Source organism: Tyto alba, unplaced genomic scaffold, assembly GCF_018691265.1.
Source record: "Tyto alba isolate M040663 unplaced genomic scaffold, T.alba_DEE_v4.0 Super-Scaffold_6, whole genome shotgun sequence".
Lineage (NCBI taxonomy): Eukaryota > Metazoa > Chordata > Aves > Strigiformes > Tytonidae > Tyto > Tyto alba.
Genome location: NW_024881327.1, coordinates 38,924,182 through 38,944,359, shown reverse-complemented (window position 1 = coordinate 38,944,359; position 20,178 = coordinate 38,924,182). Strand labels below are relative to the sequence as shown.

Here is a 20,178-nt window from a genome sequence, read left to right as displayed (position 1 = left end):
ACCCCTACACCAGTACCACTGACACCAGTGGTGTAACAGGTCTGCATAGCCCCTTATGTCTGGTAGAGGAAAGCCCATCTTCTGGGCATGACCATGTCAAAACATCATTTTGGGGCAGATTCCTGGAAGGTTTCCTCATGCAGAAAGGTCAGATTGTATCTGGCTGCCAGGGGGGCAGCGCCCAGCAGACTGTTGGCTCCACTGAGTAATGGGGGCAGCAGGCAGAGCCACAGTGTGCTGCCTCACCCCACCCCACCGCCACAGCAGGGCCCTTAGCTAGGAAGACTGCTGTGTGTTTGTTATGAGATGTGTGTAAGACATCTAAATCAAACATTCAGGGAAGAACCTAAATCACAAATGCTCCCTACCATTTTATGTGGGGAGATCAAGCAACACTCTCTGCTGCTTGCAGAAGAAAAAATATATAGAAACTCTGTCACAGCCTCTAGATAAGACTTTGAGCCACCTAACAAACTAGCAGCAAAAAGAAGCACTTTTCTTCTTCCTTATATTGACTATAAAATAGCCCAAGGTCACCAATAAGCAAAATGCAAGCTCAAAATACCAATTCCATGTGCAGGCTTGAAACAAAAGTTAAAATTATATCAAATCAACAATAACTCATTCCCATGGTGTTTCACCTGCCCCCATTAGGTTATACAGAACAAATGTCAAAGAGATAACATTCAGGAAAAAGGTGTTGTTCTGATAAGGAAAATAGCTTTGTAGCAGTTCCTTTGGGGGGAAATAAATAGTCTTCCTTCCCTCCTTTTAAAAACAGACCAGCTGATCTATTACTAGATTTGCGCAAAGTTTCGCACAACAAGGTCCTTAAACTGCTGTTATACTTCATTTGTGTCTTGGTAAAATAACATCATAAGGTCCCAAGATTATTATCTCACAGTGATTTCCAGATAAGACTTGCAGTTTACATGTACAAATATCTTTTTCCTAATTGCTAGCACTGCAAACTCTTGCTTGGAGTTTGAAAGTCAAGCTGTGTTCCTTCTGTCTCATATATCACCACAATAAAACACTGCACTCAGCGTTTAACAATTCTGTTGTAAAGTACGACTCAGAAAGAAGGAACCCCTCTAATCTTTGCAAGCTGCATGACTTTGCAGCAGTAACAAAAGAAATCAAAGAGTAAATTCTTACTTTACTCAGACAGGCACAAAAGGACCAGAGATATTCAAGAAGGAGCTGGCATTTTTTTCCAGATTTTAGCTCCATTTTGTGGACCCAGGTACACACTTCCACGTGTTACAGGTTCTTCATGGCATTGAGAAGCTGTCCTCATATTCTGGAACATGTTGTGTTACGTACCAGTTGGGCACTTTGATGCTTGGCCATTACATGCCTGCCTTGAGTCTAGGCAGCTGGCCTCTTCCAGAAAGTATTTCTGTCACTACTAGAAGTGTATATAGGAGGGAAGCGAAAACAAACTGTCATTTCTCCTGCTAGCTGACGGAGTCAATTGTTACTACCAATTGTGATCCCAGTATGCAGGAGAACAATAGTAGCTTTTTCCTGTGACAGAAAGAATAGGTACACACAAGTATGTGTTTCTCTTAATATAGAAGCAAATGAATGAAACAGTGGTAATGGTATAAGGCAAAAAATTAGAAGAGCTGGCCTTCAAGCTCATTCTTGGTCTGTGATCATGGTCATACCACTAAACGCATCAGAAAAAAAAGAATCCCAAAGTGCCTACATTTAGGCATTCAATTCCAAGAGTATGAGCCATAAAGTCCTGCTGAGGCACCTGTGTTTCACCTACCTTGGTTGAGGTGAGCCTGTCACATACTCAAACAATTCAGAATTCACAAAACTGTGTGCATAAGACCCCTGAAGCCATAGCAGCCCTAGTAACCTAGATGTGTCAGTGCTGTTCTCTGCCAGTGAGGCCAACTGGTAAGGAATGTCCCATCTTCATAATGTTAAGCCTTCTCATGCACCAAGACAGGAGACCATGTACAAACTGCCTTCCAGCAATTGATTCTGTATCATGCCAACTCCTAAACGGTGCCCAGGAGTTACTCGAGAATCAGCAAAGCAGGCCAAGAACAGGTCTAAAGGAGTAAAGACATTGCATTCAGGTACCTATGAACACTGCTAGATGTTGTTTAATATACAGGGATGGACATAACCTGAGGGTCTTGAATAGACAGACTTGGATGGCTTAAGTACATAGAAGAGCAACCACCGGCACCGTCATTCCAACCTGCTGTTCAGTGGCTCTTCAATAACAAAATGAATCCTGAGCGTAAAGACTGGAGCACAGAAGTCCTCTTTCTTAGTCAGCCACACTACCTATCCGCTGAGACAATCTGGCTCCTTTTTGTACTCTCCTTTCTGACCTATGTAGCCATGCCCTCCTGGTTGCATCGTGGCCCAGCTTCAATAGGTTGCTCACAGCACACACTATTTTTTTTATCCTGTCCACCATGCAGCAGCACATGAGGCTCTGAACTCCCTTGGGTTAAGGAGGACATTGACCCATATGTCAAGATTTCTGGGCAAAGGTCCTGGAATACCAGATAGAGCTAGGCATCACTTACCACCTCCAATGCTGTGCTGTAAAAATAAACAAAAGAATGGCTGGCTGAAATTGGCACGGCACAGATGCCTGTGGTGTCCTGAGCAATGAACTCCAGTCAAAGATAAGCCTCTAGCTGAAGGCCACAGTGAAGCCCCAAGGTCTGACTGTGGATTTATGTCCTTCTGAGCATCCTTAAGCTCCTCACCTGTGCAATGGGTATAATGGCTTTTATAACAATATTGCTAGAATAAAAAAATAAAAATTGCAAAAAGGTAAGATATTATGATGACGGGAGTGCAGGCAGATCTAGATTTTCGGAGTCCACAGAAGATATGAGAAGGTATAACAAAATTCATTATAGGAAATGGCTTTACTATGTTAGAACTTTCAGGCACATTTTCAATGATGTCACGGACATATACTTTAGTAAATGTACGTGGATGAACTTTTTTCCCCTCTTCATAATTATTTCTATTCTATAATAGCTGCAAGAGCCTGCAGGCAATGCATTTTCTTGTACTTTTTGGATGGCTGAAGTCATCTGGTTTTCCTGATGCTATGCAATTCATTCAAGGTGTTTAATACTGATAACCAACCACAGATGCACTCCCTGGACTTTCCCATCGCCTCAGTAACACATTGCCTAAAACGGCCAACTAATACAGGAAGTTTTTTTTTGACTAAAACTGAGGAAAGTATAGAATTTTATATTCATATAAAAATACCTATGTGATATGCAAAAAACAAAAAAGTCGTCATAGATTAATCCCTTCTGAGTTTTATTTTTTTTGAGCCCTCCCAAGCAGGAGGCTGAATTGTTCATCACCAAAGGCATTTTCTGCACAATCATGATTTCTATGATATTCTATAGATTCATACAACCTTATTTATTAAAATACAGAGAGTTGAGTGTTATTAAATGCATGTTTCTGACAGCCCCTGCAGATACAAATAAAGTAGCTAATGAGAAGAAAAACTGCCTATATTGCCTTATTCCCAAGGCACAGTTCATCTTTAAGCTAGACTGCAATGACAAACGGTTATTTTCACCTTTATATACATCACCTTCCATGATTACACATAGAGATTAATAGCTTTTTGGACTGTATCCATAACTAGCCTCAGACACTGTCTCAAAAACTTGATTCCAGCCTTACTAGTAGGAAGCTAAGAAAAGATGAAGTGTATTAATTGTTTGGGAAAACATGTTTATGTGCCTAAAAGAAATGAGTGTGAGCAAAATTTAAGTAGCTCACCTTTTAACAGCTTTGTCAAAGCAAGCTTGAAGAATATTAAATGCATGCACTTTTCTTCTAAGTTTTTTTTCCACTGTTTTAGCCTGATTTTTTTATAACTCAGTATAATTCCACTGAAATCAACAACCCTCTTGCAGTTGATATCCTCTGAAGTTCTTTCTAATCTAATTCTTGTGCAGAAATAAACTATAAAAGAACAAAACTTTGAACAATGAAATCAAACACTGGAAGTTAAAAATGTAAGCTCCCTTTAGGTTTGTGTAAGAATATAAATTAGGGGTAAAAGCTGGCATGATACATCCAACTCAAGAAGTACTAAGCAGCCACAAATTTCATTTAAATAAAGGCATTATCAAGCACCAGTAACTGTCTTCATAGCAGGTGTCAAAAAAGCTGCTTGCTTCTTTAATTTTACTTAAAGGAAATGGAGAGAAAAAAGCATAAAGTATCATTTCAAACCAATCAGCATTAAACAAGTGTTTTGTTTAGTATTTTGACCCTTCCTATGATTTCTCTGGTTTTCTATCCTCTTCAGGGAAATGGTCTTTAGCAGAATTTGGTGCAAGAAACGTGGGAGGACAGTGTAAGCAGAGAAGTGAGAGCATCTTCAATAGACAGCATCCTTCTCAAGCCCCCTGGAGGGCTATGGTGCTTGGACTTATGTGGGTAGATTTTGTTTCTGCTTCTTTTCCTCTTGCTTCATGTATTTCTAGTCCCTGCTGCAGTAGTCAGTGAAAAAGAAAAAGGAAGCTCTTGAAGATTTTGTCATCCTTTAAACTGGGTGCACACTCAGAAGAGTCTCAAGCACTGCATGGCTGCTCCCTGTGGTCTCCGCAGAAGAACTGGGCTGATTGGCAGAGGCTTGGGAGCAAGCCTTGGAGGTCAGAATGACAGCGTCCACATGTCCTTTGCTGCTGTGAAGTTCACTGATTAATCTAATAGTGTTTGTACCTTGCATTTCTAAAGGTAAAGAAATAGATAAATACCATAGGAGAAGCTTTGCAACCACTTACGCCACTCAGGAGAAACACCACTGCTTTCTGAGATGTTATTCCAGTTCGCATAGCTGTGTCATTGAAAGCAGAATACTTTCTATTTATTATAGCAACAGGAAATTTACTTTAAGTAACAAAGTAGCCCACAGTAGGAATCTAAATATTAAAATAAGAGTATAGGAATCAACCTATCCTTATGCTAAACTAGAAAGAATTTAAAGAAGCTGAGAAATAGAGAGACCAGATGGTCTTCAAGTACAATTAGCCATCAAGAAGGTGCACAAAAGAAACAAAAAGTGTAATGAATATGATTTTGGTGATAACACTGAAAGACTCCAAGAATATACATTTTGTTCTGAATAATTTTTCATTCTCCTTACACTGTTAGCTATCATAATGAGCAAGCTGTAGTTCATGTTCTGTTTCTTATTGCAATTATTTTCATAAAATTAATTAATTTTTAAAATTACATTGTTCAAGGGCACTTAGCAGTAGAATATATGATATTCTCTCCTTTGTGTGGCTGAACATTTCATCTCACACACTGGGAAAGAAAATCAGTAAGGCATCCAATGATACACTGGAATACTACCACGAAATTGGGAGAGTTATAAAAGACAGAGACTTGCTATTAAATAGACTATAATATTTCAAAAGACACCATAGCTCTAATACGTCTTGTCAAAAACTAATCAGCAGAAAAGTCCAGTGTAGTGTTTAGAAGACTGAAACTTCCTTCCTTTGCATATTACTACCAGAAGATTATTCCATTTTATATTTCATTACTTTGATTGGGTAATCTCTAGACAGAAACCTCTGCCTTCTTGTAGACTTGGGATCTACATTACATTGTGGTATACAGAGTGGTAATACCCCTGATGAAGCTGGTGCAGTGAAGCACCAGAGTGAGACAAGGTCTGCTCTGGAGAGTACTGTGACCTCTGCCTAATCACCAATACCATTTTGTTTAAGTGGCGCTTCTGTTTTCCTTGGAGGTTTTGAGCCAGAATAGCTGGGTCCAATCCTGCTTTATAAATGAGATGCTATGAAATGTAGGCTAGACAATACAGCTGTGGACTTTTTTTCATGTGCATCACACTTTATGTAAAATCATCTTATCTTGGGTAGAAATGGTGCACAGTCCTTTAATTAAATAAGCTCTAAGTTTTGCCTGAATGATTAATAAAATGAGAAAATTCTGTCTTGCTATGAAAGCTCTCTTATTTTGTATTCCTTCATTCTTTTCTATTCCTAAACCCTTTCTTCAAATCAGATCCTCAAGTTGATATTTGTTCCTTTGTGCTCACCTAAGAACTATAATCTGTGGCTAAATCAAGTTAATTTTCTTTTGTCACAAAACTCCAAAACAAAACAACAAGAAATGCAATAAAAATAACCAGTTGTTGTTGTTGTTGTTCATGAAGCATGGCATTTTGATGGCTAAAATTGCCCAAGGGAATGGAGAAATTAATTTCAATAAATTGGATTTTATGGGTATAAAAGATCTCTGAATAAATGAAAAACTATGAGATGACATTTGGATCAAAGGAGATATACCCATTGACTTTAATGGATGTTGAACTGGATCTTTGATTAACAAACTGCCTTATTATGAAGTAATACTGCATCAACACTGACTGGAAAAGTTAACAAGATACAGAATTAAGGAAGTGATTTGGGATAGGGAGAAACATTCAATATAGCAGAGTTTTCTAGCTCTGCAGAACACAGTACCAGAAATGACACAATTCAGATGGAAACCTGTGTTACCATTTTGATAATGTCTTCTGCCTCCACTCTGCTCACAAGCCTCATGCATGCACCAGCACTTCTGCTCATCAGCACAGTCTATAGACACTCCACATTACATCCTATGGGTCTGCCTTAGCAAGGTAAACACAAAATCATGGGCTTCTGTTTATTAATCTGATACACCTCTTGATATTTCCTTTAACATGAACAGAAGGAATGCTTACAAATCAAAAGCAATGAACACATCTGCACATTAATGACCACCAGATAGACACTGATATTCATATACACACATTCACATACAGCAGTGAAAAAGTTTACTGAAGTTTTCTAATAGGTTACTACAAATACAGAGTATTTGCAATTAATCAGTAAATTACTGAACAGTATGGTTCACAGGGTACCTACAAAACTGTGCATTCCATTTGTATCCATGTGTACGTATATATAGATAGAATTTTGTTTTTCACTCAGAACCAGTGCCATAAATCAACGTCTTCTCTTTCTGCTTATTTTGTTTTCAATTCAAGTTTTGTAAATTATGGTAATCTGGTATGAGCAAGAGCCTGCTCTAAATTGTACTGCTGAAAGTCAGTAGTCACTCTACCAAACTGAATAAATTTAGAGCAGTGTGAGGCCATAATAGGTCAGATCCAGAAGAAAGGGAAATTTACAGCTTAGGATCTGTAGGATTCCTCAGCACTTTCTTGTCTTTTCCTTTCAGTGCTGGTAAATTTGGAGATGAGGTCCAACTTCAAGACTGATGTCAGCTGATAAGAATCCATTACTTCTGCTCTCTTCCCTGCCCAGCACAAGTAGCTCTCAGGGAGCTATTAAGATGGTCATCACCCGGGTGGAAAGGACTAGATTAGTTTTTTCATCAGATCAGTCTCCTGACCCTGCTCTGACAGTGCTTGAACTAGTACACGGGAGGTGACCGGAAAATAACTTCAGCTTTGTGTGTGCCAGTCTCTAAAGCCCACATAAACCCAGGACAACTACTCGTTTTTTAAATGCTCGCTCTATTTTACTGCTTGGAGGCAGGTTTTGATTTTTAGGGTTTCTGTTGTGAATATAAAATGGCAAGATTACAGAAGAGAAAGGAGGAGTATATGGACTGACTAAATGACAAAGTGGGGAGGCATCCTCCATACAGACAAGGATCAGGGCATGACACAAGAAAGATGAGAGCTCTTCAGGAACATCCTAGAAATAGGATCAAACTCAAGAGCCCAAAGCAAACCTTCAACATATGTAGACTCTGAAAAGCCAAATTAGATCTTGAGATGCATCAAAGAAGATCTCTTTAACAGAGACGGGTGAGCATTAATGCCATTTTACCTATAGAAAGAGTGGCAGAGGAAGTGGGACAAGCAAGCTAAGCAGTAAAGTTAATTACATATAGAAAATCATTTAGAAAGACTGTATGACCCAGTTGCCTGTGATATTACAATAAACAGACTCATGAAATAATCTTTCTGAAGATTAAAACACGAGGTGGGCTGATAGGGGGTATAGGATTCACTTTCCAAATCAAGAGCAGACCATAGGGCTGCCATAAGCTTTCCACTATGAATACTTCAAGTTCTAAAATAAACCGCTTCCAAGCACAAAGATTTCAACCACCAGCTTTGCATTAAAGCCTATTTCTTGACCTCGTCTGAGCACCCACCCCTCCCTGCATAACAATTTGCACCAAACACCCATGGATATTCAATATTAAACAACTAATTAATTTTTTTTGCTGTTTTCCTTGCTTTGAACAGGAATCTGGTTTTGGCATTTTCAGGTCTTCATACAAATCATACCTCTGCAGCTCTCATTCCTAAACTTAATTAATAGTTATTATTATTTATGACTGCACTGCATACTAGTCCAAGCTTTAATTTGGTCTTCTAAAAAGACAGCCTGTGGCTGTGTTCTTGGACTTTTTTTCTTCATCTGTTTTCTTTTCTGAAATAGCATTATTAGTTCAAATCTTGCAGCTTGTTTTTATATGGGTAGTGCTTTGTCTTTGTTGTTCTTTTTCTCCCTTTTACCCTTCTGACTTTTTTATTTTTAAACTGCTCCAACCTAACTTCATTCTGATTTCTTACTCATGGATACTTCAAGGACTCACATCTCTGATTACCATCCTTCTATTCTCATTAGTCCAGACCTTAATTTTATTTCAAAGGTCATATGGTCTGTATGTCCAGTGGGCACTGTATCTGGCTTGTGTTCATACACAGTATATTTTTCTCTTTAACTGATACTCATGAGCATGGTAGTGCCCTTTGTGTGAAGACTGGCCATTACCATCTCCAGAATACCAGTAAAACTTGCCATTTCTGCTAAAATCGCAATATGTTCTCTAATCACTTGCACTGTTCCCATTCCCCATTTTTCACTGACTTCTGAAATTCCTGATATCCATAGACACTAATTCTGTTTCTCAGCTATGAGTAGCAAAAGTGGTCACTCCTGCACCAGCTCACTGTACCCTCCAAAGTTTGGTTTTAAATTGCCATCTGATTTTTTAAAACGCTATAGGGTTTGTTCCATCTGTTTTTGCTTCTTACATGTCACTATTTTCCCATCTACAAAACACTTCATTTGTTTATAGATCAATGGACGAAAAGCACATCATTATTATTGTTAACAATATGAACGTTATCTTTCCAACACATGTCCTATCCAGAGACGGCTTCAGATTCCATCTTCTCTTCAGAACATTTCTAAGTTGGTGCTTCATTCTCTACCTGTCCTGTCTTCTGCAACTCTCCCATCCCTGCTTTTTTAAAAATTTTGCTGTATCGTTTTCTCTGATCTTTCCTGCTTATGATGGAATAATTCCTGATATAACTATTCTGTGATGTTGTGTCTTTATTAAAAAAGTGAAAAGCTAACATTTGACTGTATGAGCTGTTGCAAAGAATACATTCCTTTTCATTTATTATTCTGAAAGTACCATATAACACTGTCTTAGATGCATAAAGGAGAGGAACAGAAACCACTGTGATCATTACTAAAATAAATGCTAAGAAATTACATTACCGGAAAACCTTTGCAGAATCAGCTAATTATAACTGGCACAGATAGATTATGGATAGCCAGCTACAGTCATCTGAATTCTTCTGTGAGAACCCTCTGATTTTGACTGCATTTTCCTGGGCAGAGCTGCCACAAACTGAATTGGTTTAGGTTGAAAAATTCCATCATTTACAGGAATAAAGTCTACAAAATGTTGTGCCTGCTTTCAGCATCTCCAGTTCCAAGGATTCTTTAAAATTTTGACAGCTTTCATAGGAAAAGCTCCAGAATGATTAAATGATCCAAACCTCCTCCTTCGAGTGCTTGTGAACTCTTAATAGAACTTTTATTTATATCTATTAGGATACAGAATCTCACTACATGATCACTTACTCTGTTTCCCTAGCACCCCCCATTCAGTGCACAGCACAAAGTAAATGCTGCGTGTAGGACTTCATTCGTATCTACTGAAGACATAGAAACGTGGCAGAAGCACAAAGCAGGGAACTGCAGAACAAGAAAGGATGAGCTTAGAGTAACCCAACGCTGCTTTATCAAATCGCCACCGCCCTCACGCTCTACTGTGGTACTAAGCCACAGGAAAAGCATTTTCACCAGTGTGTACCCAGAAACACCACCTGCTCCTTTTTCAACTATATAGCTAGCCCGAGACAACAGGCTGCATCCAACGGCAATAGTTTTGTTATTACTACATTGAGCAAGATGAAATTCCACGTGCTCTGCAAAACCAGGCCCTTGCTTTCTCAGAATGTCCACCTTCCCTTAGCTGACCCCTCAGAGTGCCCTGGTGCTCATCCGCGTGCCCCAGTGCCGCATGCGCACCCTGGGAATGACAACACCTCTTCAGCTGGTAGGTGCAATGCAGCCATTAGCATTTGCAGTTGAGACACTAGAATGGTGCTGCAGAAAAGCCTACAAGGAGATGAGTAGCACTGGAGCACTCACTACTGAGGGAGGGCTAGTCATCCCGTGCACTGGGGAGTCTGTGGGAAACACAATGCATGATGACGCAGTTAGAAGATGATGACATAATGTAATTCACAAAAGGAAACAAATTCATGCTGCATGGGTGACTACAAATATAGCACTTCTTTTCCCTGAGTACCTGACTTTGCATCCTTAACACGCTTGCATGTAATCTTTCCCCTTCTTCACTGAAGATATACAAACAGCTGCAAAATATTGACCAGATAGCTGCCACAAACTGTTACATATTAGGAACAAAATAGCTCCCAAATGATTTGAGTTCATATCCTTTCCATGAATGAAACCATATTTAGAAAAGGAAATTTCCCTGTATATTAAAGGAAGCTGTCGCTTGTGTGTCTAATTTGCATGTGCAAAAGAAAATTTTGCATACACAATGCGTACACATACAAATGGCTTTTGATTACAATGTAAGTATTGTCTTTAGAAAATTGTGTCCCATTAAATAATTCATGTTATCCTCCTAGCGGAAGAAATTTGAAAGTGTCTAGTGAGGAAATAAATTAGCGAAAGTGGGGATTCAGAAAATATTGTCCTCTGTGTTGCGACAGTAACACTTCATTATAGGTTTCTACAGAAAACAAAAAAAAAATGGATAATTTCTAGCTCAGATAAGCCTTGGTTAATATGGCCATACAGGATGCAAGGGGAAATGGGAGTGTGCATTCCCCTGCCTAGTTACCTCTCCTGACACAGAGCGGGAAGGCTCTACCATGATCCCACTTTGCAAAGGGCAGATGCAGATCTGGCTTCATTAACACCAATAAACTGGCTACCAGAACAGACCACAGGACAGGGTGGATGCAGTAGCTGCACCCAGGGAAGAGCTCTAAGAAATCACTCCAATCCAGCCTGTGCAAGAAAGCAGAAGCAAATTTTGAAAACCAGATGGGCAAGTTATAACTGTATTTCAAGGCTCAGGCCAGGTAGTCCTGCCTAATTGACAGTAGGGGCTGGCTTTTTCATAATGTCAGAAATTTTGAGAGAATAAATTATTTCACAGAAGGCAGAAAGAAGCATTTGAGCTCCAAACTGTAAATACTGCTGCTGGTATAAAGCTGCTGTTTTCAGAGTGCATTCAAATACAGTATGCATTGAAGATCTAAATAAAATAGCCAAGGAACTAAAAAATTACATAGGAAAAAATAAGGTAATATGTGTGAACTAGACTATTGCAGCTTGGTGGAAACTTCTTCTGAGTGTTACCTCCATCTTCAAACTCTATACAGGATTCCTGTTTGTTCCTGGACTCGTACCAACCGAGACTATGATATAGGTCTTGGCCTTATTACCTGATAGTTTGTAATATCTACTACTTGATGACTTGATGAGAAATTACATTTTAAAAAGCTTGATATTAATTTAAAACCTACAAGGTTTTGCTCATTTTTTCTGAGACAGCCTATTCAAATCCTAGTCAACAGCTACAGCAAAGTATGCTGACCCCATTGATGAGGTAATCAATTATGCTGGAACAAAACAAACTGGAAACTAGAAAGAAAGGAAGCCTATGATTTTATACAGAGCCAGAGAAAACAGAGAGAAAGAGTATTTGGCAAATGACACAGGACAAAACATTTCATTTCCAGGCTCCAAGAAGATGTATTTTAAATTTGTATTAAATATGATTTACAAAATCAATGTTGTTCTATGCTGGACAGCTTTACTTGCAGTGAATATAGACAAACCAGGGCATGCATCCAAAGCTGTGGCTCTACAGGCATGTGGCACTCTGGAACAGAGGTTTACATGCCAGCAACTGCAAAGATCCCAACTAGCAATGATTTAGCATTCTATGATGTCTAGAGCATAAAAAACACAAGTTATACCTTTATGTCACAACCATCTGAAATCCAGGTTTAAATTCTGCCTTTAAAGAGACTGCTGCACAGCTTGCTGCTGTTTGCATGTTGGAGAATAAAAATGATTAATTCTGCCCATCAATGAAGTTTTCGCTTATGAGTATCACAAGCCTTTGCTGTGTGCAGCAGAAAAAAAAAATGAAAATCATTTTTATGCTTAGTTTCAAATCCTTATTCAAAACCATGTAACAGTGCTAATTACTACACACTGGGAAGACTGAAGAAAATATCATAAAATGCTGACTTAAAAAAACAACCACAAAACAAAACACCTTAAGCCTAAGTGCATTTACCACATTTTTTAGTGCATGATTTTACAATCGTGAGTTCAGAAAAGATTTTTATGTTAAAATTAACAGAAGAAAGTAATTGGGAAAGAAGTATATCAAAATGGAAATATATCATGTAATACGAGTTCCCAGATGAGCTCAACATCTAAAAAAATGAGCAGAATGATCAATTCCTCACTGCAAGAAAGAGACGCAAAGATTGGCTTGGGAAAGAAAAGATTTCCTTTTGGAATCACCACAGCGGGAGACAGAGGAAGCTTTGCACCCAGAGACCTAATGTTGTCTGTTAAGCTAACAAAACTAGTCTGGAAGAAGAAAAAAAAGTAAGAATTCATCTTTTCATCCTCTTCCACTTCACTGCTCATCTCCCTAGTGCTTATCTTGATCCCAGTTTTCTTTTTCTGAGGATTTTTTTCTCTCTCCCCCCCTTCCTTTCTTGCTTTTTTTTTTGATGCTGATGGGGGGAGCAGCATGGGTGCCCGATGTCAGCTGCGTCCTAACAGGGACCCTGCCTTTCTCATTTGCATTGTCACACTTAGCACTTACAGAATATACCACAAAGGAGCCAGAAGGGCTCGGTGATGGAGACAGTGCTGCAAATTCAGCATGGCCCTCCAAGCCTTGTGGAGGATGGCTACTGAGTAACACAGCTGGCGTGGGCCAGCCCAAGTGCTTGCCGGTGCGTCTCATCATGCTAAGGTGATCAAAGACATGAAAAGCGGGGGGTAATGCCTTGTGCCACAGGACAGTTTGGAAAGGAAACATGGAAATAGCCTACCTAGGCCAGCCACTTGCTGCCCAGTTTGCTGCAGGAGTGTAATGCAAAACTTGGTGTGACTGAGGAGGAATCCCTAGTGGGGATTTCTGAAGGACGTGCTTTAGGATGCCTCACCACGAGACGATGACAGTGTGGCTACAGGGACGTTGCCAAAGCACAATGGTTGCTCTCTGTACCAAACCACAGACTAACCTAACCATGAGAATACACTATGCACAACATAGACCTACTATTCTTGAATTTGCACGTGGAAAAATTCTAATGCAAGGTATTATTCCTTTGAGGTTTTATGTCATATTCTTTCTTCAGTCACACTACAGCAGACCTGCCCTGCACAACTCAGCCTATAAACTGAACAGTAACTTTTACACTAACACCACAGAAGCAACAATCGGCAACGGCTTATCGTATTGGGAGAGTAAGTTCAACTACAGGCTGTCTATAAGCTGTGAGGATACAGTGACAGAGATCTCACCCCACACCTGAGTCCTGCACTGTGTCATCCCTGGAGTTCAAAACATTTTGGGAGGGATAGGACTCCATCCATATGGAAGGCATCGCAAGGTGCATAATATAGACTGTCAGGTACAGCTCTACGTTAGGCTGAAAATAACTGCACTTTCTAGTGTTCTTGTTATCTTTAACAAGTGTCTTGAATAATTACTCGCACAATTAAAAGGAACAAAATCAGATATTCTTCGCCAAGTTAGCTTGGTGCATCATTGGGCAATTTGCCTCATTTTATCTATTAATGGTATGTCTAGAAATAAGAAAAATCTGAATATTAACCTTGAAATATCAACTCTACATACCCATATTTCAGTGTATGCATTGCAAGCCCACACCAGGGAATACTTAAAAATAAAAATAAACTTCCAAACTTTGAATGCACTTTAAGGGTCAAAAAGCAATGGGAACAAATGCATTATTTAATCATAAAAAACACACTTGATTCAGTGCTAGGCTGAGGAGGGAGCTCAGGCTCCCAGAGGCAAGTGCAGTGAGGACTGCTTCGAGGCACTGCTGCAAAAAGGGCTGGAGCTGAGCTTTCTCTCAGCCCTGCCTCTGCCTGGAAGAGGTGGGGAGGTCGACAAGTTGAAGAAGACAGGCAGCTTTTAATAAGAATGAGCTGCCATTTTCTCAGGAACAGTGAAGCAGAGAGGAAAAATGGTGAGGAACTTCTTGCTTACAAAAAAATAAAGCCATTATGCAAAACTGAGAAGAAAGACTGTTAAAAACAGGGGCTACTCACACATTGCTTTGACTCCATGATAAAATTCTTATCCTTTTAAATGGTGTGTTATTAACAGCTACATTTTTATTACAGTCTCTGGATTTCTCTTTCACCTTCATTAAGGGTTAGGTCCATTTCTTACCCGACCAACACAGGTTCTGATCTCATCACCTTGACTCAAAGCTAACAGTTACTTTTTAAAAATGCTCACAATAATCATCAGCTATGGTATGCTTACCCTGAGGTAGTTGAGGGTGAAGTTTGTCAGACCCATTCGAGTGATGTTTTTGGACAGCTGCTCCAGCACCTGAGGGTCTTGTGCCTAAACAACAGAGGAAAAAAGAATTTTCATTTTGCTTTTTGTCTATTTGTTTTTCTCTATGTGCTTGGTGGAGTGCAAGGAGGGTTCTCTGAAAAGAGGTGCCATTCCTATGGAAAAATTACACATTGGTGCTAAATTTATGTAATAAGCTAGAGTTCTGTTTGCATTGGAAAATGTAAAACAGTATGAAATTGGAGCAGAGTAAAGCCCGTTTTCCAATATCTTTCCTCTGTCCCTGCCCATTCAAAAAATAGACCTAGGAGGTCCAGTCATGTACAGGGGTGCACGTGAGCAGGGGCCCACCAAAGAGCTTCCTGAGGGATCACAGCACACTTTGAGCCTTCCATTTGCTGGCTGGGAGTCCCAGGAGACTAAGCAGATAAAGGCAGGAATAAAGAACATATCTCTCTTTTTGTGGATAAGAAACTGAAGCAGAGAAAACTCATCAAGGCACCTTAAGCAGTGCTGATCACATAAGTGGTATTAAGCACAGCCTGGAGAACCCTTCTGATCTAAGTTATTTTCCCAGAATTAAACAGGAAAAATGCAACTACAGTCCTTCTCTAACCCCATCTAGGAGCTTTACCTATGAGACCAGCCTCCTCTTTAAAATGACATCAATCTCATTACTAAAATTAATGCCTGCTGGTTGCTGGCTAACCTGCTTCTACTCTTTGAATTGCAGAAGGCCCCTAAATACATAATGTTACTCATGGCCATCCTTGTTGTCCTTTAATGGGATACTGTTGAAGAGTTCAGAAGATCACCCCTCTAAAATAAAAGATAACCCTGGGACAGAAATGGTGGGGTAGGTTTTGAAAGGTATTTTCTTCAGGCCTGTAATAGCATTTTCAAAAAAGTCCAGGCTTCTTAAATTATTCAAAATTTCTCACTAAGAATGTATCTTTATCTATAGGTATCTAAGTAACTCAGTGTCAAAATGCAGGCACATATTTGAGCCTGTGTTCTTACCCTCTATAAAACCATAGTCCTGCAATTAATTTTGTGTACGGAGCACTACTAGTCAGAGTCTTCTACAGTACAAAACAGTGTCAATAAGACTCTATCCTTTATTTCTCTGCAATGATTTACCTTATAATATTTTGACTTCAACTTTTAGAATATTTAGTATCTTAATGTTCTATTGTGTGTGTTTTCATTCAATTACAAAAGAAAAGTCTTGAAATGTGAAAAAAAAAAAAAAAAACAACAAAAACCAAAACCAAACTGGATTAAAATTCTAAAGGTTTCTAAGTAAATACATGGTAATTATTTATTTTCTGTCTCATGCAACAGTAACATTAGTTTGTTTCTTTTAAAGACAAAATATAATTCATACCCACAATGATGAAAATTCACTGATTTTAGTGTAGTTCGTATCAATAAGAACAGGTTTGGGGCCCAAATCATACAGATCACCAAATGGGATTAAAAGAAAAACTGTGTACTAAACCAATATGAAAACACAGCAACAGTGGCAACAATAGAGCACTGAGAAACAGGGGAGTGATGAAAGAACTTGTAAATGGACATAGTTGCAGGCAAAACAAAATATTTATAGTTAATTGCCTTGAGTGTGGAATTTGCTGGAGTTCTTCATAAACCTAATCTCATCTCTTTGCTTTAGGTCAAGTGAAAAAAGGATTACTTACATGCATGGCTAGAATGCTGCGTGGGACTAATTCTCTGTACTGTCTAATAGTAAAGTGCCATGTTTTTATTCTCATAAGATCATCAAAAGTAAACTCCAAGATAAGACGTCCTTCTGTGCATACCTAGAATACATAAAATGCATGAAATAAATTCCCGGGAATTTTGTTTTCGGTGGTATTGTATCACTGATTAAACAACATTCAAAAATATCAGAGCAGTATTCTGTTGTTCATCTCTCCTAGATTAATTGTTTTTCGTTCTCTTGTGGAAAAAAAATGAATGTGGGAAAATGACTTCATAGGCCTTACTGTGGAGACAGTAATTTATAATTCTATAGATTTTATAGCATTTTACAAACATAGAATATTGTGTGTGCTAAATCTTATTTATTGCATCATTCTCTCTCTCTCACAGTTTGCTACTGCTAATTAATGGCTGAACCTCACAGTGGAGGTGGCTGTGGTGCAACTGCATGTACTTGATGTCAAGTTGCTGAACCAGTCATTCCCAACCTGTTTTACATTGCCCTTTCCTTACAATAGCTCGGCATATAAACATTCCTTTCATGTCCAGTTGGAGTACACAGTGTCCTGAATGCCTGTGGCCAAACCTGATTTTTTTCCTATTTTTTTCCTTCTTGTCTTTTCCAAGTGTTCTTGTCTTTTCGAGGCATTTTATCCCATTTTTATTTTTCTTTCATTTCTTATCTACTTTTATTAATCCCCCCTTCCAAGGAAGGCCAGACGGGGTGTCTGCCATCGGGCTGTATGAGCTGCATTGCCACGGCAGGTTTGAGAGCCAGGGGAGCAGAGGAGAGGTTGCAGTCATGGACAATGGAGCTCCTTCCGCAGAAAGTGGCTCACGCAGCTTTGTGAGGGGTCTTGTCTAAGAAAGGAGAGAAAATATGGGAGGAATAAATGCAGCAAGTGGGTACTACCTGGAAATGAAAAATAAAATAAATTACTGGGGACTTTTAAACAACTGTCCACAACTTTATGTGGAAAAAACGCTGTGGCTGTGTTCTTCTTTAAGGTGCAAAACTTACACCTGGTATGGTATCTTGACTAGGGATACCATGGAGTACTGTAAATGATGCTCGATCTGAAAATTAACTACCTCTGTCACTGATTTTTTTTTTTTTTCTTCTAAATTGGATGTTTAGACTTACAACTCCCATTCAAAGTAAACTTGCAAGTGCAGGGCACAGAAATACTGTGGAAACAGGCTGTAATGGTTTTCAAAAGAAAAAGTTTCTGCAATTTCAATTTTAATACAATTAATATTTGATTGAACAAGTAGCCATTCTAGATTCATTTGCGTCTGTTGAGCCTTTTTACAAGCCCCAACACGGACTTGGCTAGCTCCCACTTCGGCAATGCGTGGCTTTTCTGGTTAACAGTTCACTTAATGTCATCATAGTTTTTCCTCTTGGTTGCTTCTGCAAAAACATGTTGGTAATTTTAACAGGCATATTATAGAGACATATTACTGTAGACCTATGAAGGAGAATCTTGCAACAGGTTCTCATCTGCCCTTTTCAACACACCTTAGTGATGATTTCAAATTTTTAATGTGACTTATTTTGTAATTTGACCCTGATTTTGATTTTCACATCACTTGCACTATGATAAGAAATTACACAGGGGTACACATGCACACACATAAGAATGCATACAAGAAGAAAAAAAATTTATATTAACGTTACTGTGTTAAGGCCAAAGATCCTGACTGCTGACCAGTTAGCATGAAAATATTTCAGGTTTAAAATATTTTTTTATAACAGTACCTGTGGCTTCTCAAATGTTTCTTCTCTTAAGCTGAAAGCCCCACAGCTCTTAACAGATTTATTTTATGCACTGGCATTAACAAATTTTAATAGAAAAACTGAAACACATTCCTCCTAATACAGTGGTAAAAATTTATACATCTTATGAAGGAATTTAATTTACTATGTAGAGCAGAATTTTACACTCTGCTTTTAATCAATAAAATTGGTGCAGTTCTTGTTTTAAATGGGCCTCCTTTTTTTAAAAAAAAGCTGCCTTTTACATAGAATCCAAAAAATCAAAAGGGTCTCCAATTAAGAAAACATTTTCTGTTGTGCTGAATTCATGTTACCGTACTGTGAGCTCTGACATTTTGTTTCTGTGGTAACCAAAATCAGCTGATTAGTTGGCATGGCAACAGAAAAGATGTAATCCCAGCAGACACACTCTAATCAATGCCCCCAGCACAGATGGTCTCCGGAGGATCAACAAGAAAGAGGCTGGCAGGCATTCAGTATATCACGTGGTTGCTCTAGACTAGGCCAGGAAAAAACTAAAAAAGAACATTTCTCAAACTAACCAATAGCTTTTTAACCCCTTCACTGCACTTATTAATTGTAGGAATTTCAACTGCTTGCACCTATTGAAAACCAGCATTGGTCCTGTGCCTTATTGCTCAGAATCTTGCCTCCCTAACACTGAGCATCTTTTAGAAGTCTTCCCTTTTTATTAACTACCATTTCTCAAACCTGAGTTGTTGCTTGAAAAGAAACCTAAAGCTTATACAAGTCTGGAAAATGCCTGAGATTGTTAGTAAGGATTAAAATCACTGAGTTTCAAAGGCTTCACCTATAAAATCTAGCTGATGGCCCCATGGCTGGGCATGGGAAGGGAATGGTTCAAACCCGGGGTGCTCTAGTGGTGAAGGCAAAGCTCGCTTCTGCCAATAGATTGAAAAATATAAACATTGATAACTGCAGAAAAACAGTTGCCTGCACATAAAGTTGGAATGTTGGTAAGCATGGTGAAAACAGAGACTTAGGAGGACGCCTAAAGCTTTCCTTTACCTGGAGAGAAAAATGAAGCATCTGCCAGGTAAAAAAGCATGACAGTCAGGGCTTCAGTCTCCTCTTTTACTGCATTTAATTAATGCCATTGAACTGTATTAAAGTATTTATAGTATTTATTTATACCTTGATAAAACAATTTTTATGTGTGTGACATTTTACAAGGATCTCTTGTCCTCTAAAGACAAGCTGGATATTCATATTTTTACTGTTAGTCATGTTCTAGCCATATTTGTTTGAAAAAAATTGGAAATGCCATTCTATATATTTGTCTAATACTGCAGTATGCAGTGAGTTGCTCTAACTAGGAAAATGTTGAAATGAATAAAATGCAGCTGTGGATTCCTGATTCAATACATGATGAGAACAGTTTCAGCCCATTATATGAGAAGTTAGTGTATGTGCAGCTCAGAAGTTATTTGTGAAACTGAAATAGCTATCAACAAATATAGTTAGTTTATATTTTTGCATTTAAAAAACCCCTTGTGGTAGTTTCACTGGGTGAAATTCAGACACAGTCTAAGGAGCTACACAGTCCATTGGAGTGCTGCTTGTTATGGGAGGTCTGCTTTGTTCCACCACCAGTACTGAGAGAGTAGGAGTTTACCTTTGGCTACCGGATCTGTGCCCTTGGTATCTCT

The 20,178-nt window shown here is 38.8% G+C and overlaps 1 protein-coding gene across 9 annotated transcripts in view; it reads right to left on the bottom strand.

The window, feature by feature from the left end:
- The window catches only part of LDB2 (LIM domain binding 2), a 374,853-nt gene that overhangs the window by 30,461 nt on the left and 324,214 nt on the right, over positions 1 to 20,178 (bottom strand). For all 9 annotated transcript variants that reach the window (XM_032984524.2, XM_032984519.2, XM_032984522.2 and 6 more), the window contains 2 exons: positions 16,704 to 16,826; positions 14,968 to 15,051 (listed from right to left, as the gene is read on the bottom strand). In XM_032984524.2, the coding sequence (XP_032840415.1) occupies positions 14,968 to 15,051; positions 16,704 to 16,826 (207 nt within the window). The remainder of the gene's footprint in view (positions 1 to 14,967; positions 15,052 to 16,703; positions 16,827 to 20,178) is intronic.